At 35.5% G+C, this 27,963-nt stretch overlaps 2 protein-coding genes across 4 annotated transcripts; one reads left to right on the plus strand and one right to left on the minus strand.

Annotated features, from left to right (window-relative positions):
• LOC143469415 (succinate dehydrogenase assembly factor 2, mitochondrial-like) lies at positions 1-1,263 on the plus strand. Its single transcript, XM_076967104.1, has 4 exons — positions 1-272; positions 350-465; positions 561-707; positions 771-1,263. Exons 1-4 carry the CDS (start codon positions 129-131, stop codon positions 832-834), a joined length of 471 nt encoding a protein of 156 aa, XP_076823219.1. The 5' UTR covers positions 1-128; the 3' UTR covers positions 835-1,263.
• LOC143469411 (phospholipid-transporting ATPase ABCA3-like) lies at positions 980-27,929 on the minus strand. Of its 3 annotated transcripts, none has more exons than XM_076967102.1 (35): positions 27,660-27,929; positions 26,609-26,784; positions 26,110-26,364; positions 25,829-26,018; positions 24,604-24,707; positions 24,061-24,189; positions 20,901-21,004; positions 20,719-20,835; positions 18,109-18,226; positions 17,831-18,004; positions 17,657-17,724; positions 17,148-17,261; positions 16,910-17,074; positions 16,406-16,535; positions 16,038-16,192; positions 15,642-15,797; positions 15,321-15,501; positions 15,155-15,237; positions 12,188-12,384; positions 9,671-9,807; positions 9,376-9,482; positions 9,162-9,258; positions 8,928-9,029; positions 8,517-8,826; positions 8,157-8,361; positions 7,753-7,966; positions 6,795-6,947; positions 6,571-6,734; positions 6,355-6,477; positions 6,018-6,215; positions 3,871-4,058; positions 3,587-3,757; positions 1,810-1,979; positions 1,638-1,726; positions 980-1,419 (listed from the first exon to the last, which is right to left on the minus strand). In XM_076967102.1, the coding sequence occupies exons 1-35, from the start codon at positions 27,833-27,835 to the stop codon at positions 1,300-1,302; spliced, it is 5,340 nt and encodes a 1,779-aa protein (XP_076823217.1). In that variant the 5' UTR covers positions 27,836-27,929; the 3' UTR covers positions 980-1,299. The 3 variants fall into 3 exon arrangements, with proteins under 3 accessions (XP_076823217.1, XP_076823216.1, XP_076823215.1); XM_076967101.1 differs by having other exon boundaries at positions 6,355-6,480; XM_076967100.1 differs by having other exon boundaries at positions 6,355-6,489.
• Between the last annotated feature and the right edge of the window lie 34 nt (positions 27,930-27,963).

Raw genomic sequence — 27,963 nt, forward strand, 5'->3', positions numbered from 1 at the left:
ATGCAACAAATATAATTGTTCCAGTAGCTGCCACAGACTTGACGTGCAGAGCTGTAGATTTTGTGGCTTGGTATAGAAAACGTTGGTAAAGCTTTTGCTGTGTATGACTGGAACAAAACATTTTTAATATGTCGAACTTTCGTTTTTGTGCTGCTTTATTAAGAAACACATTTGCCAATACCAAGCAGCAAAAGCATTATTTTCAAAACTACAAATTCTTCTATTCCGTCAAATGCTGTAGATTCGGGACATCTTCAGGGGAATACGTTATCGTAAGTTAATTAAATTCATTGCTATGTTCAAGAGAATTTGGGCCTGTTGCATTAAGTGAGTTTGCTACATATTGCAGAGCACTCCAGAATCGCTTGTTCAAAAGAGAGCTCGATTGCTGTGGCAAAGTCGTAAAAGAGGAATTGCTGAAAACTGTCTCATCTTTAGCACATTTTCAGCGAAACATCTAAACAAGTATACTTCATAACTTGCTTAGCAACGTTACTTTTGCTGTTTTCCATGTTATAAACTCTGCCATGTTTTTATTCCTTTACATTGTTTACAATAAGCTTTGATGAAGAACAACTGGAATCTTATGACAAACTCTTAAACCAACCTAGTAACGAATGGGATATATATTATTGGATGGTTGGGACCAAACCCGTTCCCGAAACGTACGATGATGATTTGATGAGAATGCTGCAAGAACATTGTCGGTGCGTGCCAATTAATTTTTTATGATCGAATTTGATGCTCAACTGCGCTTTGTATGATTTCAGAAATGAAAGAAAAGAAGAAAGGTTTGAGCAACCTCCTTTAAATTATGAACCTGTCACAAAGTAGCAATCAGCCAGAGTTATAACTTCCTCAGTTCATGCATTACCGTTAGTTAGTTATTTGTTTGTTGTTGAATCTTCTTTGTGTTTAACTATGTATTTATATTTTCCATACTGCAAAATGCACAGAGTAATTAAAACATACTTCTTGCTCTTTTCATTTCATTTACTGCTTTTATTGCTAAGTAACAAGAATAGGCTTCTCTGAACACGCTTTCACAGACAAACAAAAAAGTAAAAGTTAAATTAGAAAAAATCTTAACATCTTTATAACAATATTGTTTTTGTTGAATGTATTTGAATTGACTTAAAAGTGACATATGGCACAGAATTGCTATTCGGATTTGTAGAACTTTAAAATATATTTATAAAACAGTGTTTTGTTTCAAATCGCTTAAGAAAATAAAAAAGTTAATACAAAAAACAACACCGAAAACACTAGTCATAGTTTATGCAGAGTAGGAGTATCGACTTATTCAGTTTCTCTTTGCCATTTGACAAGGCTCAGGAAAACTTGCTCCAAAGTAGTTTGCGTCACAGTGTAGTCACCAAAATTATGCAAATCTCTGGCATTTTCCATTCGCTCAAAAACCTAAAAATTACTTTTAAATTTATGTGGCCGCAAATACAAAAGATCTTAAATCATGGTTAACATTATGCAGCATAATTTATAGTGTATTATTAACTGTAATTTTTAAAGTACTAATGCCCAATCAAGACTTCATATTTATGCTAACAGTGATCATTTTCTGTAGCTCAAATGTTACATCAGTGGTATACAATGTAATGCCTTTTTGGCGTAATACTTACTTCTGCGAGTTTCAGTTCACTGGATTCCTGGTTATATTGTGGAATGTGATAACTCAGCAATCCTTGATGCTCATCTTTTAGTACAATTCCTAAACATAATCGATTAATACACGGCAAAAATGTGTTCTAGAACATCAAATTACATCATAGTATGCAATTGTACACAGGTTACCTGGAAAAGCGCTTTCAAAATGACCCTTGACATCTCGGTTGGATGTCTTGACTTCCATCGTGTAACCTTGACCAAATTTAGTCTTAAGATGCTGCGGTCCACCAATGCACCTGAGGTTGCCATTCACCATAATAGCCAAGCGTGTACATAGAGCTTCACATTCCTCCATACTGAAGACATGTTTAATTGTTTATGTTATAAGCATAATGTTTATAAACATCCCCGCCTGATTTTTCGTGAAAGTATTAGCATCTTGTCTGCCTTACCGTATTTACTTGATTGTAAGCCGCGGCTTAAAAAGTTTTTTTTTCATCATGTTTGCGGCTTAAATTCAAGGGCGGCTTACAATCAAAGGCGGCTTACATTTTTTCTTTTTTCTTTTTGCCTTTTTCCTTGTCGACTTAGCCATACCGGTAGATGTTTTGCCGTACTGCGTTGTCTGATACCGACAATTGTGAAGTTGTGACATGCATTTAAAATTGTCACATGCATTTATGACGTGCATTCGAAAGAAAAAAAGGAATTGCATTTTAAATTGTCACATGCATGCATGCGTGTAAACAGTATATGCGGCTTACATTCAAGAGCGGCTTACATTAAATTTTTAACACTATCACATGCGGCTTACAAACAAGTAAATACGGTATGTCAATATTTTCAAAACCATTTTATTGGCTTAAAAATTATTGCATAACCACCTACTATTCATTTATGAGCTTGGTTTTTCTAAAAGTATCATATTGTCCCTCCTGAAATATTGAAATTTTATGTTCCTTTTTTCTAAAAAAATGTTGAAATCCCTGACATTTAGCAGTGTGGGTTTCTTTCGAGTAATTATTGTGGTTGAAAAACCTTATGTAGATAGCAAGAATGCGGGATTTAAGGTGAAAGTAATTGTATAAATGTAGGAGGTTTCAGAAAACAGAGGAAATAAGAAACTTTTCTGAGTCCTAAAAAGTTATGGAAAAGTTGTATGAAAATAATTACAAATTAAAGAATGCAGCTAGACATCAATAAATGTTTTGTTTTCATAAGAATCAACTGACTTATCTTCACAAGACAGTTTAAAACCTCAAAACAATTCAACAAAAACTTGGAAATACTGTTTTAAGTGAAACATGAACTTGATAAAATAAGGTTAAGTTAAAATTCCTAAGAAATGTTTTGCTTATGTCCAAACATCAAAAAATATATCTGAAACTAAGCAACCTTATGTCCGTAACAGAGATAAAAAATGATGTATTATTCTTTAATTTAGCGTTAAAATTATGTATGCACTAAAACAGTTTAGTTACATTGGCCTAAAAACTTTTTCCGGAAAAAAATGCATTAACAAAAAAATATCCGAAACAAGTTTTGTAAGTACAGTATCTTCATTTAAAACTATTTTTCTCAAAACTTTGATTTTGGCCTTAAAGCACTTTAAACGCAACAATATGCCAAGCATGAAAGCCAGCCATGTTTATTCACACATTTAGGTATCTTAACTTATGCGAAGGCTCAAAGCTCTCTGTCAACTATTTTCAATTTGAAAAAGTAGAAGTTAAAGAAGTGGCAAACAGCTAAAATTGTTGTTTTCATGAAAATGCCGAATCTTTCTAAAAGCGTGAAGAAACCCTGCTATACAAATCAGAGAACAGTATGCTTGGTGCCATTATTAAACCTAGCAGATAGCGCATAGAAAAGTTATAGGTAGAATGGTTATACCAAACTTTTAGTTTTACTCAAACCAAGTTGTGAATTGTTTGGTCTTAAGTTCAAGTGATCTCCTACAAACCTGTGTGATGTGATGATGATTGATCTTCCACTTGCTCTCACTGATGTCAGAGCGTCCCACAGCATCCTTCTTGCTCCCGGGTCCATTCCTGTGCTTGGCTCGTCGAGTAGCACAACAGGGGGATTTCCCACTAGTGCTATGGCAGTGCTCAGTTTACGTTTGTTGCCCCCACTGTATGGAAAGAAAAAAAATGTCAAATCAATGATATTTGTCATAGATTGTTTGGTTACTGTAGATTACAGTCAGTTTGCTTTTCTTGTCAAATAATTTTCCACGTTAATCACCTGTAAGTGCCACAATTTTTGTCCAAATGTTCTCCAAAGTGAAGAATTTCACTCAAATTTTTGATACAAGCTGGAATGTCTGATTCAGGAACACCGCGTAACCTTGCAAACATTCTGAGAGTTTCAGTGCCTGTCATTTGCTCAATTAAAGCATCAAACTGTGGACAATATCCCATTCTTTGTTGCACCTTTAAAGATATGAAAATAGCAACATAACAGTCCAGATGTATAAGAATTGGTACCACTATTTCTATGCAGCATAGTTGGCAGTGGATAACAAAACGGAGCTGATGTAACTAATTAATTATAGTTGCGTCATTGTTTTTATTAAATTACTTTTGTTGTGTTAAGTGCAATAAGTACATAATGTTAATAATGCAATCTGAGTCATATTTTCTACATTTTAATATTTATTATATGAGATCTGTTCAAAAAGTATCCAACCTTTTCTCTTCCTGGCAAAAGTAATGCCAAATGTGCCAAGTTTTTTTTTGAGCATTTTTATGTCACTATTACTCCGTACGTGTGAATCGTTTCAAGCTAATTGGCCATGACATTCTTTCTGTGTTTAGCATTAAATGCAGGTAAATAGTATGTGTACCGAGATTTTATTTCACGCCAAATCGCATTTTAATGACAGAACACATTGAACCGAGGTATTGCATCAAGTTTTGCCAAAAGTTTGGTGACAGTCAAACTGAAATAATTCAAAAGATTCAGCAGGTTGTAGATGAGGCCTTAAGCCCAACTCAGATAAAGGAATGGTTTAATCGCTTTAAAAATGGTTGAATGTCTGTGGAGAGCAAGCCACGCTCAGGGAGGACATCCACGAGCCGAAATGAGGAGGTGATTGAGAAGGTTTGCCAATTAGTACTGGAAGATCATCGTTTAACAGGATGAGAAATCGTTGCATATGTGGGAATAAGCACGGGTTCAGTTCATTCCATCTTAATTGTGGATTTGCACCTGTGGAGAGTGTCAACGAAATTCGTTCCCAAGTTGCTGAGAAAGCAACAGAAGGAACTGCGGAAGGAAATTGCTCAGGACATGCTGAATTATGCAAACCATGAACAAGAATTTATGAAGACTACCATCACTGGCGATGAAACAAGGGTTAATGGTTACAACCCAGAAATCAAGTTTTAATCCTCACAATAAAAGCATGTGGAATCTCCAAGGCCCACAAAACGCACGACAAGTTTGCAGCAATGTGAAAGCGATGATGACCGTTTTTTTTAATCCTGTTGCATTGTGCATCACGAGTATGCACAAGAAGACCAGACAATCAACAAAGATTATTACTCCAAACTATTTGGAAGTTCTATATTGCCTTTGTGAAGCTGTGCGAAGAAAGCAGCCAGAGATGTGGGCAGCAAAAAATTTTCAGCTTCACCAAGATAATGCGCCCGCTCATTCCGCCCATGTGATGCAATCTTATTTGGCCAAATACGGCATGTCACTCGTTTGCCAGGCTCTTTACTCTCCAGGCTTGGCACCAATGTTCCCTCTAAGCTGCGCGCGTGCGCAAATGCGCACTGCTGACACGGTCTCCGCGCACAGAAAATCTGTGCTGCGCACAAGAAAAAAATCTAACCTGAATTGAAATTAAAATAAACGCATAATTATGGCCACAATGCGCACGTGGCACGTCTGATGTTGCTCACGGTGGTCCAAGGTACCGCTCAGGGAGTTACTGTGTTTGCTCAGACTCGTGAAAAATTAGAGGGAACATTGCTTGGCACCATGTAATTTCTGGGTTTTCCCCAAGTTTAAAACCGCTCTAAAAAGGACACGATTTCAATCACGATAAGACATTATAGAAGAATCGACGGAGAAGCCATGGAGCATTCCAGAGGAGCAATTCAAGAGAAGTTTCCAGAAGCGCTGGGAAAAGTGTGAATTATTTTGAAGGAGATTATTTGTGAAATTCGTTGTGTTGTGTGTTTTGTTGCGAGCCAAAAGGGCGAATTCTTCTCGAAACAGACCTCGTATACTTTTGCTTTAGTATGGTAATTACAATGGTTTGTTGATAACTTGCTTTGTTTTAGCACAGGTGTCCATAAAAAATTAACACAAACAGAGAAATTATGTTTGTGTTAATTTTTATTTTTTAAACTGATAACTGGTATCAAAGTATAAATTTGTACCTTACGCATTTGGGTGCTAATGTCATAACCATCCAAATATGCGGTGCCGCTTGTTGGTCGAAAATCTCCGGTTAACATTTTGAAAGTTGTTGTCTTACCGGCTCCGTTTATTCCCAACAGACCAAAACATTCACCTTCTGGCACCCCCAAGCATAGATTGTTTACAGCAACGAACTTATTGTGACGATATCCATAAACCTTACAAACAAACACTGTGAATTAACAAAAAACAAATTGGCCAGAGAACCTTGTTTAAAATTTGTGATCAATCAACGTTGTGCAATTTCTTAACTCAAATGCATCAAAAATTGTTAAAATGCTACTAGTTATGGATCACCTTTCTAAGATTCTTAACGATCAGTCGATCAGACGACACAAGGTGTGGTAACTCTGTAAGGTTTATTCTGTCATGTTCGTTTGCCACGTCGTCATCGTCGTAGTTTGCTTGTTGGTCATCAACCTGCTGAATAAACTAACACAACCATCTGTTCTGGATATCAACTAGGGATTTGTATAAATGAGGGTTTGTTTGTGATGCCGATTTGTCACTTACTTTTTTCTTTACTTGCAGAACAACTTTCCAAACCATTTGCGGAATATGAAATTCAATCATAAAGAGAACAGCGAAAAAAAGAAAGCCCTGAATTGCCAGAAACAAGACCATCTTACCAATGCCGTATTGTTCCCAAGCAAGGAAATTCACCTGGAAGGCAAATCCTAAACACATAGACGCAAATCAATTCCAGCATTGTCTTACCGTGCGTAAGATTCACATACCAGCTGCCTCGCATTGTTCTTCCATAAATGATGATTCTGTGCAGGTATTCACCATCTTGTGATTGGTATAAAGGTCACCCAGCCCTTGTCCCAGACAGAAAGAAGGCATGAGGAGGAAAAACCAATTGATGGAATCAGCAATATCCGTAAGTTCTGCAACAAACCATCATGATGTGTTAACAATTGAGTAAAAATGTGTTTTGTATGTCTGAGTAATTTGAAGTTTGTACAACGGACTTTTTAATGAGGTTTTTTAAAAACTCTAAATTTTCACTGAAGATAGAACCTGACGATTCGAAAGCCATCACAAAAAACAAAGCTTTCACAACAGAAATACCTAGGATAGTATATTACCCACAAAATTCATCTGTTTTGCCGAGAGACAACAATGATACTACATTGTAACAACATAATAAAACATGACGTGGTAGCAAAAATTATGCGTTTTCTTCAAACCATGACGTTCACAAACTACATGACTATGATACATTTCAATTTATGCAAACAACCAAAGTAATACACCATTGACTCTAAAGCAGAAATTGCATCCTACTATCAAAATATCTATATTATGGAATAGGCGAAATAACGCCAGTTTTTGTGAGTGGTCAGTTTTCCAATTAACGTGGTGTTTTCCATGCAAATCATTTAACCATGCAAATTTTCCAAAATTTTTATTAGAAACTTTATGAGAAAAATAGAACACCTTTCATTTATTTAAATCTATAAACATGTTATATTTGAAATAATTTTTGACAAAAAAATAAATTGTTTTAGGGATGTTAAAATTTTCTTATGTTTAAATAAATTGCCCTCAAACATATCTAAAATATATTGATCAAGTTTAAACTCCTTGGTCCAATTCTTTCCAGGTTTCCTTTTACCCGATGACACAAAATACAGTTAAATATTTGAGGACGCACAAATTAATTTCAACAATATTGAGATATGAACATACGTAACAGTCGTAGAATTGTCATTGTTACGATCGACGCAAGCCCAGTGATGATGTTCAAGATGGTCACTCTCACGAGGGCAGTAGAGGGCACATCGAAAAAGAGTGAAAGCAAATACATTAATGGCAGCGATGACCAACAGTAGAGGGCAAACAAGAATAAGACCTCACCAGTGTGATTGGTGAATTCGTCAACGGAAAAAGCAGCAAACACAATCTGTATAAAAATGACTAAATTATGATAAAATGCGATACGATAGACCCGTGATTTAATCAGAAAAACAGACAATAAGACAAAAATGGCATTACATTGAAAACTTCGACAAACTGAAGGATATCGAACCAAGAACTGTTACTAAGGACATTTTCACTAACACCTGATCATTTATCATGAGATAAATTCTCACCACGGTCAGTAAGCAGGGTATTATGAAGTTGACAAAATCCCAGACAAATGCCGACAACCAGAAGCAAAATGGATCGACACCGGCAAGTGTTTGAAGCAGAGCTGAGCGATCAATTCTTTCTCGAATCAAAAATAAACAAAACGATGCGGCGAGGAAAGAAAATCCAAGAACAATGTTAAAAGCAATCAAGAACCCAGTCATAGACCTAAAAGTTATAACACTGCCGGTTAAAATAACACTTTCACTATAAGTTGATTAAACCTTCATACAGTATTCAACCTTAATACCTAAACCTAACATAAAACTATGCATCATCATTTTGCAGCTGGCTTACCATTATAACCGTATGGTTAATCTTACCCAAGCTGTTCTTCTTCAACGCGTTGGGTTGAATTCCTTGGTAATGGATAGTTGACATAGCGTATTGCAAAATTGCGCTGCGTAACCATTCTAATGTACGCCTGGTCTAAGTAAGCCAATGAGGTTGCAGATGTGTGATACGCTTGTGCATTGAACCAAGCTGTGGCATTCGTAGCATTTGCTGACGATGTTTCAGAAAACGTATATGATACAAGATTTCTACTACTAAAATCTCCACCCATTTCAAGGTACTTATTGGCTAAATATGTCTGCATGTCTTCATTCACATATACCACTTCTCCCAATGAACCTACATCGAACAACAGGGAGAATATCATGTAACATATGGTGTTTTGACATCCAAAAACTCGATGCATTTTCAGTATTCTTCAAAAACCACATCTAACTCACCAGTACTTGGAAACTGATTGGCATACGCATCGCTCAACTCAAGGCTTCTGGAGTCACTGTTAATATGGACTTGGCTTGGTCCATATTCATCCAGACTTAGGTCTTATAAAAATTAGTTTATATATTTGAAATACTTTTACTACCATTGTTTACAATTTGACATTTTCAGCTAACTAAAATTTTATCTGTTACATGTAACCTTATGTTATCGTTTTATGTCATCTTTTATTTCACCTAGTGGGGAATTCTTCAACTCATAAGGTGGAAAGGTCGCATTCAAAACTGAAATTATGGCAAAAAATACCGGGATAAGAATCTGGGCAATGGCGACCTGAAGTGAAGAAAGAGTTGAAATCGAGAAAAGCTTGACGCCCAAATGACTTCCAAATGCACGTCACTGTATGTCAAAATGTATTTAAATCGACAGCAAAATAAGTATTTTGTCTACCTTGTAGTTTCGTCTGGAATGCAAAATTCTTTTTACAACCAGAGCATAAAACTGCTGCATCCAAAGAACAAAACCAGAGTTGAGATGACGAGATGTATGCAGGTATTCTGTGCAAGCATTGAACTATTTTATTTGCCACACATTTATGAAGTCAGAGCAAAGTACCGGACAATTCGATGCTTAAAATCAACTTCAATGCAAGATGAAGCCAATTTACTTTTTCTCCAAACAAAAAATACAATCTTAAAAATCTTGAAGCCATTCTAGCAATTGTTGCATTTAAATATGCTTTTACCCTTGTGCCCATTTAAAGGTTCGGAAATGTCTTCAGTTTCATTCTTACTTTCTTCCTCTGAGAACCGTCTCAATGACTTAGTCATTGAGAGCCTTGTACTTACCGACTTAACATCAGAGTCAGCATTCTCTGTAACCCTGTAGAGCCAAGAATATAAACACTGAGGCAAAGATAATAACAATATGACGTAATAGTAATTACCATCCCCAACAATAGTCCAGGTTTAAACAATAGTTAGTTATAAAAATGACTAGAGATTGATTGCTAATATCAAAAATAAATAATTCAATGTGCATCAAAGTAAAATGTATATATTTTTGATCTTCCATACATTTCAAATTTCACTTACAATTAAATTAACTTCACTTCACTTCACTTATTTCAATTACACTTTTTTAATCTCTTAGTACACTTGCTGAAGCAAGCTTATGTCACAAATTACACTGGCCTGCATTTTTCAACTTCAAAATTTTTTTTTCACTAAAAACATGCAAATATAGCTAATTTTGGGGCGCTGATTCCGAATCTGTTGTCCGTTTTATTCTAGCACATCAGGTTTTTGAGATAACTGTTACACGTGATATAGCGTTTTTGGTGAATAATCGCAAATAATGTAAAGTGTACAACAAGCTTGACTCGAAAAAATTCACAGTTTGCACAGAATTGTTACACATTTTTGTCTTCTTATGATAAAACAATAAAGATTTTTGAAATATGACAACAACAACCATGCAATCCAGTAAAATGATTATTATTGAAAGCACAGCGGTTCACTACCTCTGTATCTATTCCATTGAAAATGCGCGTCTACCTGATTTTCTCACATATTTAGTAGAGTCTTCTCTTTTAAGACACCAGCAGTAGTCAGCAATCATGCTGACATTCCACTTACCCTGATAGCGTTCCTCCATTACCGTTATCTCCTGGTGAAAACGTTTACCTTGTTCTTCACTAAACTTCCCACAGTTACCTGGGAAGTAGTCTAGGTGGGATAAAAAGTGCATTTTGATGCTCATCCTACATCCAAGTTTTTGAAAGGCATCGAGCATATCTGTAATAAGCTGTTTGTAATTGGAGGCTCTGTTATTTCCAAGGAACTGTTGGTTAACAGCTTTTAACCCCTTCCAGACTTGCAATTCCGTTACAGACATTTTTTTTCGAAATTTTCATCCTTCAACAGTGCTCTGATTTGAGGTCCAGTGAAAATACCTGCTTGCAGCTAAGCTTCGGATAAAGACGAAAACTTTTCTCGCAGGTACCTAAATCCTTCTCCGTATTTGTCCATACCTTTCACAAAGTTTTTCATGCACTCAAACTTGATGTGCAAGGGCGGTAAAAAAACTTTTGCTGGAGCAACAAGAGGATGTGCCTTCACATTCTTAGATCCAGGCAGAAACTCATCTCTTGCTGGCCACAATTTCCGAGTAAAGTGGGAAGTATCTGCCCTACTGTCCCAGAGATAAAGAAAACAGGGAAATTTAGTGTAGTATAGTATGAGAGCTACAACTTTTAAATCAGCACATATCAACCAGTTATGCTCTTGGTACTTTATCATTTGCAACAGAACTACTGTTTTCATACGTTTCTGACATCTCAGTAGAATGTGCAACAGGTACTGATGGCACAGTTTTCCCATTGTACCACAACACAGCTTTCATGCTCGTCTTCCAAGAATCTATGAACAGTCTCCAATATTCTGCTGAATATGATATCCTAAATGTTTCAATCAAACCCTGAACATTCCTACAATAAACAAGAGTATTTTCTTTACTAAAAAATTCCGCAAATTCTTTCTCTCTGTGGCGGTACCACGCAAAACTTGTGCTCTTTTCTAGAAGATTCTTTTCCTTTAATCTTGATGCTAGAAGTTGTGCATATTCTTTTGAAAGATATAACTCTCTTGTGAAATCATTCAGCTGAGTTTGTGAAAACAGCTTTGGAGAGTCATCGTTTATTTCTTCCTGATAGTGCACTTCATCAACTGCACTTTCTTCAGATTCTGAGGAGCTTTGCATCTCTGTTAGAGGATTCGGCACAGGAATTTCATCACAATGTGGTACAGGCCTCAATGCTGACTTTAAATTAGGGTACTTGATATTGGATTTGTTTCTTCTGTTAAACCCCTTAACACACCATACAAAAATAACAGTCATTGCGATGGTTTTTTTGCTCCCTACATACCGTAGGGACGCCAAAGGGAAGGCTCTTGAGTTTTTTCTGGTACCACATACGTAGCTCGTTGTGATAACAAAATTTATCTTGATAAATTATATCCTTTTGACAAAAAAGTGATTAGTTAAACGTAAAAGCGAAAAATTATGCGGTTTTTCGACCGTAACTTTAAAACCTGATGTGACAGACCAAAAAGGATGGCATTTTTGAAATCAGCGGATCAAAATTAGCTAGAAAACGTTGGCTTCATACAGAATAAAATTTTCATGCAGACCAGTGTTATTATTCATTACATAAAGTTATTATTACTGTAAATTGTTTAAAAGTTGACGGCAAAATTGTTACCGTAGAAACACTTCTTCCATTGTTGTTACCATCGCACCAAAACCTGAAATACCAAGACTAACTGCCTGGCTATCAAGAGTTTGAAAAAGTTTGGGAAACTGAGGAGATGCCTGGAATGGTAAAACAAAGGACAACTCAGCACCAGCACTTCGTTCAAGTCGGGTTTCAGGGACATTAGATTGGAAAAGTTCAGTGAGCTGCATTGAAAGAAAATCATTAAAACTTTAAAACTAAAAGCGCATAAATTATGTTTATATATATATATTAGGATGTTTCATTTTTTCACCATTTTCGAATTTAAAAAAGCTTGGGGTCTCCCTAGGCGGTATTTTGGGCACAATGAAAGAATCTAAACTATTTTTTGATTTATGACGTCATTTTGAGGTTGCACCCCCTTGTTGAAGTTTCAGTGGAGGTGCATTTTTCTAATTTGGCGATATCTTGGTAACCGATTGAGCTAGGGCCATTATCAAGGTGTCAAAAGATGTAGAATGGCTGGTTTCCTATAACCACTCAATACATTTTAATTGCATTTTCGCTCTAGAAAAAAAGTTATTTGAGAAAAACCTAAGTTTTGACATATTTTGTATGCAAATCACAATGTAGTTCCCAACCGGACCTTTGTTTTGCTTGGGGTGATTGTAAACATTTAGATTGGCCTTCGCCATGAAAAGTAAGCAAAATATTTTATATGTAAGCTATACAAACATATATCTAAAATAAACTTAAAATTACAGCAGTTTGTGTAAATAACTGTTACATCGGTAGTTCTGGAAAGATCGAGTAAACAATCATGTTAAACTGCGAGTTGTTGGAGATGGAGATGCTGCGATTTTTTCACATGCCAAAGATCTCAGTTGGTCTGAGTGCTGGCGTATAGAAGTCATACGACGGTCAGCTAGCATGCACATCTCCTGATTTACAGAAAACGTATGAATTTTTTTATAGAATTTTCCACCAATTACTTTCTTGATTTCAAAATCTAGGTCTGATTTATGATCTCCTGAATCTGACATGACGTTGAAATTTTGGATTCTAGACTTTTTTCTTATTTTATCAGCAATAACATACTTTGAAGATTAGCTAGAAGACGAACAATTTTCAGTCTACTGCTCAGGGTAATATTTTCGCTTATGACTGCATCTTTTTAAAACACTGGTTAAATGAGTCTGATCTACTGAGGACATGATCATTTTTCTTGTGGTTCGCTAATCTTTGAGAAAATCTATCTCTTCTGAATGTATCCGGTCTTCAAAAACACAATTGCAAGCAAGCTTTTTGTTTTTCAGTGATGGGTTTTCCTCAATACTACACTTGCACTTACAAACGTCAAATAAATTTGTTAACCAATCTTCATCAAAAATATCACATTTTTTTATCTTTTTAGCTCTTTTTCGTGTAAGATTAAACTTCTTAATCAGTTTTTTTAGCTTGGTCTTAATCCTTATTAAGTTTACTGTGGGGAGGTTCGCTTTCATCCAAAGATCAGCAACATCTTGAACAACTTTCTCTTTAACATCATTGAAAGCCGGTGCTTTCCGGGTAAACTTTGGATTTGTTTCACTTAAGCGCTTACTTTCAAAATAATAGTGATTCAAAACATCCATGTTGGTAGGCAAAACATTGCCAGCAAGCTTTTCATATTTAATAAATGCACTGGATAAAGCTGATCTGGTAAGCGCCATCTTCAAACTAACAGTAAGGCTAAAGCACTAACCACCAAGATGACTAATATGACGACCACTCGAGCATCCCAGTATCATGACTAAGTATTATTAAACTTTTAAATTACATTTAAAATAATTGTATTGTTTTGTCATACTAGTGCACAATTGTTGTTGCATCACAAACGCTTTTTTCTTTTGTTTTGAAATATTTCCATCAGTAGGTTACTCAAATAGTTGATCTGATATGTTAACTTGTAGGCAAAATACGTCAAAATTTTGGTTTTTCTCAAATAACTTTTTTTCTAGAGCGAAAATGCAATTAAAATGTATTGAGTGGTTATAGGAAACCAGCCATTCTGCATCTTTTGACACCTTGATAACGGCCCTAGCTCAATCGGTTACCAAGATATCGCCAAATTGGAAAAATGCACCTCCACTGAAACTTCAACAAGGGGTTGCAACCTCAAAATGACGTCATAAATCAAAAAATAGTTTAGATTCTTTCATTGTGCCCAAAATACCGCCTAGGGAGACCCCAAGCTTTTTTAAATTCGAAAATGGTGAAAAAATGAAACATCCTAATATAGTCTTAAATTTAAAAAATGACAGGTTTCTAATTTTGCAATCAAAGTTATTTTAGAAAGTTATTTTAGTTATTTAGGAAAGTCAAATGTAGCGGTTCTTAACCTTTTAAGTATGATTTCCCAGTATAGCCAAACACAAAATTCTCCCCGAATTAGTTTTAGAAGGCGTACTATGCAAACGTTTACTCTGCCATCGTGCCAGAGCTCAAGTACTGTAAGTCTCACTTCTATACATTGCTTAATTAAACGTTGCCATCCAAAGACTTGAATTTAATGAATTTACAGCAACTACACACGGCAGAGTTGTACCACAACGAAACTGAAATGTAAATTTAAGGGTAATTACGTGTTTTTCTCATGCCAGTACGGCAGAGGTAGACATCTCAATAACAAAGGATGATAATAACGCTACCATGACCAACATACCTAGTCTTTTTAAGGAAGTTATATATACTCTACTAAACTTATCATTGATACGCACAAACACCGCAGTAACAGCCGAAGGTACATCAACTTAGAACTTGAACACTGGCAACATGCTCATATACAACAAGATATTTATCATGCGTATAATTCATGTTCACAAAGAAATTGCAAAATTCATAATTTTCCACCTAACCTTGTAAAGTTTTGCATTGGTGGGAAATTTCCCACCGGTTTAGAGCCGCTGACCTACATAAACATGAAGATATGTTTTCTAAATTACTATTATTTACCTTGTTAACATTACAGTCTGAAGTTTTTGTTAAAACGATGTGATATCCAACACCAAACATGTTTTTAAGAAAAACTGAGGAACCTGAATAAAAACATGGCATTTTTTGGCTAAATACGGGTATTTTTATTTCTATGAGCATTGGTAACCATTTCCTTGTATCTCACCAACACATCGTAGTTTTCCTTTTGCCATTATTGCGATCCTATCTCCGAGTAGATCCGCTTCATCCATGAAGTGAGTGGAAAGCAGCATTGAACATCTGCTTCTGTATTCCTGGAGGACTTCCCAGATCGCCCGCCTAGCTGCAGGATCCATTCCAGATGTTGGCTCATCCAAGATAACATACTGAAAGAGGGAGCAAGGTTAACACCATTTCTACAGTTATGGATAATCTTCAGTTATACCTTCGCTTCATCAAAGGTTATTTGTTATTATTAAAATCAAGTTTTTAATTAGAAATATCCCAAGCTTTGCCCCATACCGACCTTTGACCCTGCAGAAAGAGCGATTCCAACTGAAAGTTTTCGCTTCATTCCTCCAGACAAAGTAGAAGATCGAGCAGATGCCTTGTCCTTGAGTTTAAGAATCTCCTTCATCTTTGAACATTCCTCATTGGCTTCCTTCTTGCTTAATCCCTTTAACTAAATCATGCAACAAAAATACACAAATATTAATGCTGCAGAGAAGTTCTAAGGAAACTTTGTCTACAATAACACTACAAATAAAATGCAAACCAACAACATAATAATTTACTGTGGTTAATTATTATTTCAGAGTTAGCATAATTTCTGTCATCACTTAATTACCATAAAATAGTGAGAAATTCGTTCAGAGCATTTCAAAATGAACTCAAAATCACTGCAAGTAACATTCCAACTTACCCTTCCAAAGAAATACAAATGTTCATCAACAGTTAGCATGTCAAAGAGAATGTTGAATTGTGGGCATAGTCCGAGAGATTTTCGAACACCTTTCATGTCTTTGCTAATGCTATGGCCATCAACTAACGCATCTCCACTAGTTGGAGGAAAAAAACCTGTATCAGAAAATATATACTGGAAAAAGTATCATTATAAGTTAAGACAAATGCAGGCCAACAGTTAACTTAACAACAATTAACTAATTACAACATAACCATAACCACTAAATTAATGTTGTTGAGACAAAATTCAAAAAATACTGTTTCTACCAAACCATGGAGACATTGAAACTATCCAACCGTTTTATGCTTTAAAAAATTGGGACTAACCCGTTAACATTGACATGGTTGTTGTCTTTCCTGCTCCATTGTGACCCAACAATACAGTGATTTGTTTCTCAAACATATTGAGGGTGAGGTTATCAACAGCCACTTTCTCATTTGCACCAGACTTAAAAACCTAGATGAAGTTTCACTTACAAACAGCTTCTGTTGTGGAATATGAATTTACTATGAGTAGAATGGTTAATACAAAAGTAAAATCTTTGAGCCAGACATTAATATGTTGGCTGCCAATAGTGAGAGAACTCTATGGCCCACGCTGCCAACAACGAGTAATCTCATGTTTATCATCTGTCCACTTAAGTGAAAACCACGAATTTTTTCACGATTTTTAATGCACTTAAGACGTGTGTGAAAATGGGGAAAAAGATAAAAATTCAAATTTATTTACACTAAAGAACATTCATTTATCACAAAAATATTTAAAATATTGCGAAACAGGATTTATGAATGAAAAAAAATTAAATCCTTTAGCAAACTACATGCACCAACCTTTCTAAGTGATTTGATTTGTACAACACGCTTGAGGTTAACCGGCTCATCCTCAAAGAACTCATTATCCTCCCCCTGGTGGTGATCACTGGAAGTTGAGTTTGTGTGTCCGTCTTCTTCATCAGATTTTGATGTGGAGTCAGGTCTTTCAAACCAAAACGATTTCTATAAAAAAAGGATGCAAATTGTTTAACAGAAAATCGAAATCTTCTTTCGATTGAGTTAGTTAAAAGCTTACCATAAAGGGAAAGTACCAAGGCTTTGGAATTCCATATTCTCCTGGCCATATCCCTTCTATATATACAGCTAAGAGCATGTAGACGACTGCATCGAGCACAAGCATTCCCATAACCTACAAAAGTACTGCGCTAGAAAATGGAGGTAATGGAAAATGGTGGTAACTAGTGTTTTCATTTTTGTCATAACAATATCTCTTTCCAAAACGGATCTTCATGTTGATCCCTAACTCAGAATAATATAACTTTTACAGCTCACTAAATGTCATTCTGATTACTACTGCTTTTGTCTGGACGCTGCTTCAGCGTCCCAACGAAACTAGGATAATTACATTTGAAGATTTTAGATGTGAAAAAAATTGCATTTAAACTAAATTGGTATAACAAAGTCAATGGCTAACAGACTGGTTGTTGATGGCTGGTACCAAGTAAGTCAATTAATGGTTGTACTTTGACAGCAGAACAAACCAATTAGGCCACTAAAAATTTGAAAGAATAAAAGAAAAATTACATCCAGCAGGGTGAAAGAACCATCAATTGTAACTCCTTTGGCAATATTGTTCCACTGTATTCCAGTGCCTGTGATACAGATTATATCAAAGACACAAAATCCAAAAATCAAAGTTATGCTATTTGTAAGATTAACAAAATAAGCAACTTAATTTAAATACTTTACAAACAATACCTTTTCCTTCAAACTGTCCAATCAACTGACAACCACAAGCCATTGCAACATTGGAGAGAAGACAGGACACAATTTTAACTCCATAACTCAATGTGTCAAATGTATTCTCCATAAAGAAGTATGGCATGTATGTCAGTCCGTACAAAGTTCCACCAGCTATGGCTCCAACGTTTGCTACATTAAACATGACCAAATGTGTTAAAGTTTCAATGATGATATTTTAAAATAATGCTGTGCAGTATCATGAAATCAATGACCAATAATCAAAATAGTCTCACCTTTTGAGAAAAATACGGAAAACAGAAAACATAGGTTTATGGTGGCAGCTGAAAAGAGAATGAGGAATGCAAAGATGACAGTCGGGTCGCTGTGTGTCAACACACTTCCCTTGGATGTCTACAATAAAAAAAGTGGTAAAACCATATACAAGCTTCGAAACCTTTTAAGCTATAAATCTTTTTTTGTTAAATTTCTCTTCACAAAGTATTCGCCCCAATTTAAAAACAGCTAATCTATAACATTAATATACAGTACATTAATCTATCATTATGTATTATTGTGCTAATTTACTGATATTTTATAATACCTGTGTTTAATAAGAAACCCAGTATATTACGAGGTACTACGACACCTTATCGAAAGACACTTTATCGAAAGACACTTTATCGAACGACACCTGATCGAAACGACAGCTGATCGAAAGACACTTTATCGAACGACAGTTAATCGAGCCGACAGTTGATCGAACGACACTTTATCGAAACGACAGCTGATCGAACGACACTTTATCGAACCCACAGTTCAAGCAAGATTTTTGCGTGTTTCTCAAACATTGAAACAATGAGCCATTGTGATGTGCGGTCTTTGTAATGGTGTGCATTAATGAATTGTGATGTATATATCATAAAGTTGACAATTTATATTTTATGTCTATATTTTATATTTGTATCATAAAGTGTTCGATTTCGCATGGCGGCCGGCCCGCCCACATATTAATAAGATATCACAAGAATACGCACGAGAATTACTAAGTACGAGATTGTCTGTACAGTAGACTAGACTAGTCATTATAGATACAAAGAGTAAGGAATTGAAGGCAAAATTTTATAGCAAGGGGCATGTCGCTGCCTGACTTTTACACAAAGTAGCTTCTTGAAAGTAGTCTTTATCCCAGCTTGACCGACAGCGCAAAATAAATGGCTTCGATGCTTGGTAGCACGTACACATGTGAACAAATATTTTCAACAATGAAATTCACGAAAAGCAAGCTAAGATCACGCATTTCCGACGCCTATTTAGAAAATGTTCTGGTTATTGCTTCATATGACTTGTCACCAGATGTTGAAAAACTTTCACAAAGCAAGCAGCATCAAGTGTCACTTTAATGCTGTGTTGTTGAAGTGTGAATACAGATATTTTGCTCTTCTTGTGATTGGTACGATTGAGATTGCAGAGTCAATGTACTGAAGTGAGTGTGAATTATTGTATTAATGAGGCATCAGGTAAGTAAATAAAGTGACTAACCGCTAGAAGGGAAAAAGTGTTACCGTAGTCTGTGATATAAATTCATAATCAACAGGAAATATTTCATTTATTTATATGTTATTATTTATTTATGAGTAGTCTTGTCTTGTCTGAATACATTGACTATTTTGAAACTACTTGGATTGGACGATTGTGTCGCAGGAATCGTCGTCAATCTCTATTTCCTATCCGGTGTTGGAATGTTTTCCACCGGGTTCAAGATGACCTTCCAAGAACGAATAATAGCATTGAAGGATGGCACAATGCGTTCAGCAAGCGTGTCTCATTATCCCATCCGACGCTTCGAAGACTCGTCAAAAAAATTAAGCGGGAACAAGGTTCCAACGAAATGTTAATTGAGCAATTGAGTGCTGGAATCGATGGCCCACCTCGGAAGAAGCGCTACGACGCTGTCAACCAACGGCTGAAGAGCATAGTTGAAAATTATGACTCAACAAATATGGACATAAAAAGTTATCTTCGAGCAATTGCACACAACTTGTAATTAAATGAATGCGATTGAAATGTGCACTTCGTCAGTTGTCGTGCTTTTAACAGTGCATGTTGTCAGTTCTTTTAATAAATTGTCGTTCTTTTAACAGTGCATATCGTCAGTTGTTTCAATAAATTGTGGATCTTTTAACCCTATCCTAACCAGGCTCGCGAGTTTACTAAAAAAACTAGGTGTGGCCAACCCCGCACACACACTTGCAATCGTTAATTACTAAAAACCTATGCGTCGTAGACTGATGAGATTATTACAGGTTAGTACAAACATCATCTGGCTTCCTGTATACATCATAATTGTAAAACTAAAGAAAGTGAATTTAGTGTAAATTAGGTATTTCTAAAAGTGTCACATTTCTATAAATTCTTCTTGTTACGCCGCGCCCCCGCTGTGAAAAGAGAACGAAAAAGATTAGTTAGTCAAGTTATTGGTGCGTAAATGAGTAATACGTTTCAATGCGGAGAGAGAGCAAAATTATATAAATATCACAATATCTCAAAAATTACAAAATCCAACTTTATCAAACAAACATGGACAGATAGCTGAACATCACAATGACCCATTGTTGCAATGTTTGAGAAACACGCAAAAATCTTGCTTGAACTGTCGGTTCGATAAAGTGTCGTTCGATCAACTGTCGTTTTGATTAACTGTCGGTTCGATAAAGTGTCGTTTGATCAACTTTCGGTTCGATAAAGTGTCGTTCGATCAACTGTCGTTTCGATCAGGTGTCGTTTCGATCAGGTGTCGTTCGATTAAGTGTCTTTCGATAAAGTGTCGTTCGATTAAGTGTCGTTCGATAAAGTGTCTTTCGATAAGGTGTCGCGTCACGATATTACGATAAACCGTCCCATACCTGTATTTTGTAAAAAATAGCCATGAGTATGCAAGAAATGCAGAGAAAAATAATATATTTCAAAAACCAAGCAAGCCAGTGAAGCCAGCTGTGTAATCCCATCATCATCATGTATTCCTGGATGGCAACAAATAAGATTTAATCATAAAATTCTAATAGAAAGTATAAAAAATCTGTCTTACCTTCATTTTTGCTTCTTTTTCTTGCACAACACTTCGAACTATAACCAAGGATGTGTAAAAAAAGCTCAACATGACTAGTAATGGCCAGGTGCTTTTAATGACAACTGTAAAAAGCAATTTTGGTATGAATATGAAATAACTTATTTTTCACACAATAGGTCAAAACAGTCAAAAATAATTAACGTTTGAATACTAAGGAAGTTTAGCTTGTAACTGGTAGTAATATCAAAACCTGTGCAATTACTTAATAGAGTTACGGTTATAGATCTTTTGGATAAATAATGTTGGTATGGAACACATTGCTTGGGTAGGCTTTATTCATACAAAACCAACTTTAAAAGTTGTCAACTCATTTGTACTTCAATCTCTGCAAACAATATCGAAATGCAAGAAGTATCTGCATTTGCTTTGGTACATTTTGCTGTTCTTCAAAACTTTGAAATCACAAAAAATAACATTGCACTATAAAGTAATAATTGTTTTTTGATAATAAAAAGTAATGACTATCGCCGCATCATAAGGACGAGACTAAGAAACTGTGCTATGGCTGCATTTTCTCACATCATAAAGGAAAAATGACAAACTTCATAGGGGAGGACAGTTGATGGAATAATATGGAAAGGTTGAGAAAAACATGTATGCTGTAGTATTAACTGATTGGCGGAAACCTTACGATTGCAAACTATCTGAAAGCAGGCAGCAAAAATAGAAATTATTCCAGTGATGTGTAGCAAGGCACTCCTAAACAGAGTACAGAGTGCTAAGCTAATAACTAGTAGAGAGATAAATATTATAGAAAAACATTGAGGGACCACAGACTGGGCCATATTAAAAGAATGAATACAGCAAAGTTGACAAGAAAAATGTGGGCAGAGAAAGATCCAGAAAGTATTAAAAGAGGACGACAAAATAAGACTGAGAAGAAGAAGTGAAAGACGATACAAGAAAGCGTGACCCGACACCTTATCGAAAGACACTTTATCGAACGACACTTAATCGAACGACACTTTATCGAAAGACACTTAATCGAACGACACCTGATCGAAACGACACCTGATCGAAACGACAGTTGATCGAAAGACACTTTATCGAACCGAAAGTTGATCAAACGACACTTTATCGAACCGACAGTTAATCAAAACGACAGTTGATCGAACGACACTTTATCGAACCGACAGTTCAAGCAAGATTTTTGCGTGTTTCTCAAACATTGAAACAATGGGTCATTGTGATGTTCAGCTATCTGTCCATGTTTGTTTGATAAAGTTAGATTTTGTAATTTTTGAGATATTGTGATATTTATATAATTTTGCTCTCTCTCCGCATTGAAACGTATTACTCATTTACGCACCAATAACTTGACTAACTATTCTTTTTCGTTCTCTTTTCACAGCGGGGGCGCGGCGTAACAAGAAGAATTTATAGAAATGTGTCACTTTTAGAAATACCTAATTTACACTAAATTCACTTTCTTTAGTTTTACAATTATGATGTATACAGGAAGCCAGATGATGTTTCTACTAACCTGTAATAATCTCATCGTCTACGACGCATAGGTTTCTAGTAATTAACGATTGCAAATGTGTGTGCGGGGTTGGCCACACCTAGTTTTTTTAGTAAACTCGCGAGCCTGGTTAGGATAGGGTTAAAAGATCCACAATTTATTGAAACAACTGACGATATGCACTGTTAAAAGAACGACAATTTATTAAAAGAACTGACAACATGCACTGTTAAAAGCACGACAACTGACGAAGTGCACATTTCAATCGCATTCATTTAATCACAAGTTGTGTGCAATTGCTCGAAGATAACTTTTTATGTCCATATTTGTTGAGTCATAATTTTCAACTATGCTCTTCAGCCGTTGGTTGACAGCGTCGTAGCGCTTCTTCCGTGGTGGGCCATCGATTCCAGCACTCAATTGTTCAATTAACAATTCGTTGGAACCTTGTTCCTGCTTAATTTTTTTGACGAGTCTGCGAAGCGTCGGATGGGATATTGAGACACGCTTGCTGAACGCATTGTGCCATCCTTCAATGCTATTATTCGTTCGTGGAAGGTCATCTTGAACCCGGTGGAAGACATTCCAATATCATTATTAATATCATATTCCATTCCAATTCCAAATAGGCGCCGGAAATGCGTGATCTTAGCTTGCTTTTCGTGAATTTCATTGTTGAAAATATTTGTTCACATGTGTACGTGCTACCAAGCATCGAAGCCATTTATTTTGCGCTGTCGGTCAAGCTGGGATAAAGACCACTTTCAAGAAGCTACTTTGTGTAAAAGTCAGGCAGCGACATGCCCCTTGCTATAAAATTTTGCCTTCAATTCCTTACTCTTTGTATCTATAATGACTAGTCTAGTCTACTGTACAGACAATCTCGTACTTAGTAATTCTCGTGCGTATTCTTGTGATATCTTATTAATATGTGGGCGGGCCGGCCGCCATGCGAAATCGAACACTTTATGATACAAATATAAAATATAGATATAAAATATAAATCGTCAACTTTATGATATATACATCACAATTCATTAATGCACACCATTACAAAGACCGCACATCACAATGGCTCATTGTTCCAATGTTTGAGAAACACGCTAAAATCTTGCTTGAACTGTCGGTTCGATAAAGTGTCGTTCGATCAACTGTCGTCTTGATTAACTGTCGGTTCGATAAAATGTCGTTCGATCAGCTGTCGTTTCGATAAAGTGTCTTTCGATCAACTGTCGGCTCGATTAACTGTCGTTCGATAAAGTGTCTTTCGATCAGCTGTCGTTTCGATCAGGTGTCGTTCGATAAAGTGTCTTTCGATAAAGTGTCTTTCGATAAGGTGTCGTAGTACCACAAGAAAGAGAAGCCCTAATATTGAAGAAGCATAGTTGAAGGGAAAATGTTAAATGTCACTAAAAAAATGATCGACCCTGGTCAGTCAGAATAAAGGTCTTGCTTCCAGCTGAAAGAAATAAATCATGGTGATGAATAGACCAAGTCATTAATTCATGCTAAAAGCAACATGTTATAATTGGATTGTGATACAAGCAGGTGCTTGTTTCTCAGGCATAAAAAACAATAAATAATTAATGCATACAATACAACTATTACAGGTAAAAATAACAACGTGCAACACAAAATAGCTTTCAAGACACTAACCTATGAAGGTATCATCTATATATGGTGGATAAGGATATCTTTGCATTAAGAAAGACATATCAGGAACTGAACCCATTGCAAATGCATCAGATATTCCCATACTTACTGCATGCATAAGCGCTAGGAAACCTGGAGTATGAATACTGTTAAAATTAAGCTTAAAGCATTTAGCCTACTGCACAATTTGAAATGTAACTAATATTCAGCACCATTCAACAATCTTTGTAACTGACCTGGTAAATATCAATGTGCAATAGAAGTAGTTTAATACCAAATATTATTTCTCAAAACATTTTTTGGACCAAATAAATGAGCAAAACGTAGCTTAACTTCACTATCCAGCAATTGATGTAATTGGAACAATTTAAAATCATGGTTATTATAGTGTCAAGCATAGATTGCTAGAAATTACCTAGTTTAATTCAACGAAACAAGACTGATATATTATGATACACTGATATGCTTCAGGTTGTCACAGACTGCAAACATTATCTAGAAAGAGCAAAGTATGATAATAATTCAATCAAAGCGACAAATTTTCACCTTCTTTGTGATAAAAAGGTTGGCCGCCATCAAATTTTGAACTCTCCCTTGGACCAGGCAGTTGGAAACCGGGAAAACGTAGATTAGTTCTCCAGGTGTTTCTTCTGCAATCAAAAAATTTCATACTATTCAAACTTTTTCTACCAATATATATTTCTAAGTATGCCTTCCTTAAGATAAAAATTACATATCCTATGCTTACTTTAACCTCTAACATCTGATGGTTGTACATGGTTTGTACAACTTTGCCTTTGCAAAATTATGGTAAATTTTCTAAACTTAATTCCTGGCTTGATGGTAATTTCTGGATTCCATCGCTCATTATTATAATGCAGCAGAAGCCGAATCATAAATCCGCATAGCTTTATCTCATTTTGTGAGTTATTTATTTCTAGGGTTAGCACATGATGGCATAGATAATATTAATGATGAGAAAACCAAAGTAGGTCATCATTTACAAGTCATTTTCACTTGAACAAATAACTTTGCTAAATTTTTTCGATGGAATACCTGTTAATGTTACATATATTTTAACCACCAATTTCGAAGTTTTTCTGCTGATCTAAATGCATTGATTCATAAAGCCGTTACTCATTAAATCAAAAATATTTGTTACACGGGGTCTACTGTAACTCATTGCAGATTGGAGTCGATAAAGGTGTTTCAGTATAACCATGGTTATAAATTAAAAAACAGTTGGCTAATATTGTAAAGCAAGATTTGAATTTTGGCCCACCAAAATTACAGCGTAGGTTTTGCACCTGTTTTGTAAGTTTGGCTAAATTTATGACTGTTTTATAAGTTTTAAATAAGCTTGTAGAAAAATTTCATTTCAAGAAACAAAGTCAAACATATAAAACTTTAAACTTAGAAACAAAAGCCATTCAACTTGTGCACAGGGTGCATTACAACTTACTGTTATTTGAATGGTATATTTTTAAAAACTGTAATAAGTTAAAACCAGAATAGAACGCATGAAGATTATGGAAAGTACAGATTTAGCATATAATTTTAAAAATTATAACAAGCTTTCAGTTGTAAAACTCCGAAAATGCAGAGCAAGTAGTACAAGTCTTTCCAAGATTTGGGTCAATGTTACGCAAACAAGCCAAGTATTCTACAATATGTAGCTTATATGCTGTATAAATTGTGATGTCTTTGTCATTCCTACAATTATGAGCACATTTTGCTTCTTAGTCAAAACAAATTTGAGCTGATAACTTACACACCAGAAACCGCTGAACCACCATTTGAATTGATGGGGTCAGAATGGAATCTAAAAATTAAGTTAAGGTCTTCTGGTAGAGAACCATTAACAAGATCGCCACGAAAGATCACTCCTGCTAAAGTGTTCTTCAGGTTTGTGTCATTGTTAGCATAGTCAAGAAAGAGGTCTTCTGATGCAAAAGGTACCACTAAAATCACAGAATATCACAAAAAATAAATGTGGAGAAGGTTTGTTGTGCAAAGTGGGCAAAATTTGTTGAACCTGGCAACAATACTTACATCTGACTATGGGTGTAAGTGAAACACCTCTAATAGTCATGGAAAAAGTAACATCCTCAGTTGAATTACTTTGTTCTAATTGGTTTTCAAAATCTTCTTGCATCTGCTGCAAAATTGAACCATATGACATTTGCATACGGTTTGCATTCTGAGATCCATTTTGACCAGGCATTCCATTCATGCTTCCATTCATGTTTGCATTCATCTGTGATATGTTACTGTTCCCCATCAGCAACACCCTTTGCAATTGACAACCTAGAAAGGCAAAGTGTTGTATATCTAAAACAACAGATTTAACTTATGACCAATGTAAAATTTTTATGTGGTTAACAAGTGCAATAGACACAATTTAATGTACATTACCATAGCCTGGCAAAGTTTAACTTTGCTGAAATATTAAAACTAGTCAGTATTTAACGCAGGGAAAAGAAACTTGGACTAATCGACAAATACAGTATATTTAGAAATAATGACTAAAGCATGCTAAAAATTTTCTTACTCAAACCACAAAATTCTGTGTTTTGTGGAAGTGGCATATCGTTTAAATGGTTCTTTGCATTTTCCATAACTTGGTTTATTGAATCGATATTATCAGGGGCATAAGCAATATTCCATGTTCCATCTTGTGGAAGTACAGAAATGTCAAATTTTGGCAAATTGTTAATGGGGAAAGAACTGCAAAACAAATTATGGAAGATTAACAAACCTTGAAAATTTAAAATAAACACCATCCTGACTAAATGCTTTCTAATTACAGCATTTTATATATGCACAGAGTGCTTTACACAATCAAATACAGTGAATGCAAATATAATGGATAAATTGTATGAAACGGATCATAAGAAGTTTTGTCCAAACACTTCCCTATTTATTGAGTGTTCCAACCTCAAATTTAAGATATCTATTTATTATTGCTTGTATACAAGTAATTCCTGAGCGTTGTGTACATCCATTCACTCGCTAGGCTACACTATCCAATTACAACATCAAAATTGAGTTAGATAACCAATACACAGTTTTTCTTGATGAAAATGACTATGTATTAGGCTGCAGGCACACTTAAATCTATATAAAATTTCCTGGGTTATCAATGTTATCATAATAAAACTGTCCCGAGTTATGGTCTGAGTGGCAAGATTTTTTCGGTAGCCTTTGAATAACAATCGAAATTGTCTACCAACTTCATGTCCGACCAATGAGAACACTTTCAATTTTACTACAATTAGTGCGGTAACTTGAAAAGGGTTTATTATTTAACTAAGTGACTATTTCCTCACAAGTAGGTCATGCAGCCCATAGTTAACGATAGGCTGTTAGGTTAGAAGAATGGGCAGGCAAAAAGCCAATTTAAGCTATTTGAGATTTTAATAGAAGTTCGATTTAGATTAGAAGATAAATTTACGTTAGGTTTAAGTTCCTAGTTTATAACGTTTACGTTAGGTTAACAAGAAACCATGAAAAATAGCTTTGAAAGTATCATTTTTTTCCGGTGAAATAGTGACAACCTTATTTTAAAGATTATGCAGGCTAATATTTTAAAATTAACATACGGCCATTTTTTTGATTCTGAATAATAAGTCACTGAAATTTCCGTCCTGACAATCACCAAAATGGCAGAGAAAAGCAATGGAATGAGAAGCTCAATCACAGTAGCAACTGGACGGCGCTTCTGTAGAATATAATTCTTCCAAAGCAGGAGCCGCAACTGATTAAAGCTTGACCCCATCTCAGGTTAATCAATGATAGCAAAATTCAGCAGCAAAATTCACCATTACACTGTCCTTATAGGCTTAGAAACTGTTAAAAAAAGAAATACTTCAACAAAAGAGACCGAGACATACAATATCATAACAA

The sequence above is a fragment of the Clavelina lepadiformis genome, chromosome 8, assembly GCF_947623445.1.
Source record: "Clavelina lepadiformis chromosome 8, kaClaLepa1.1, whole genome shotgun sequence".
NCBI lineage: Eukaryota > Metazoa > Chordata > Ascidiacea > Aplousobranchia > Clavelinidae > Clavelina > Clavelina lepadiformis.

Excerpts from the sequence above, each read along its gene's own strand:
- LOC143469415 (XM_076967104.1), top strand. The coding sequence starts at position 129 with ATGTCGAACTTTCGTTTTTGTGCTGCTTTATTAAGAAACACATTTGCC. Across the intron at positions 273-349 it reads CTTCAGGGGAATACGTTATC|AGCACTCCAGAATCGCTTGT; the intron begins GTAAGTTAATTA and ends TACATATTGCAG. Across the intron at positions 466-560 it reads TCAGCGAAACATCTAAACAA|CTTTGATGAAGAACAACTGG; the intron begins GTATACTTCATA and ends GTTTACAATAAG.
- LOC143469411 (XM_076967100.1), bottom strand. The coding sequence starts at position 27,835 with ATGGGGTCAAGCTTTAATCAGTTGCGGCTCCTGCTTTGGAAGAATTAT. Across the intron at positions 17,725-17,830 it reads TGGACAGTTTGAAGGAAAAG|GCACTGGAATACAGTGGAAC; the intron begins GTATTGTTTGTA and ends TCTGTATCACAG. Across the intron at positions 15,502-15,641 it reads CTCTTTCTGCAGGGTCAAAG|TATGTTATCTTGGATGAGCC; the intron begins GTCGGTATGGGG and ends TCCCTCTTTCAG.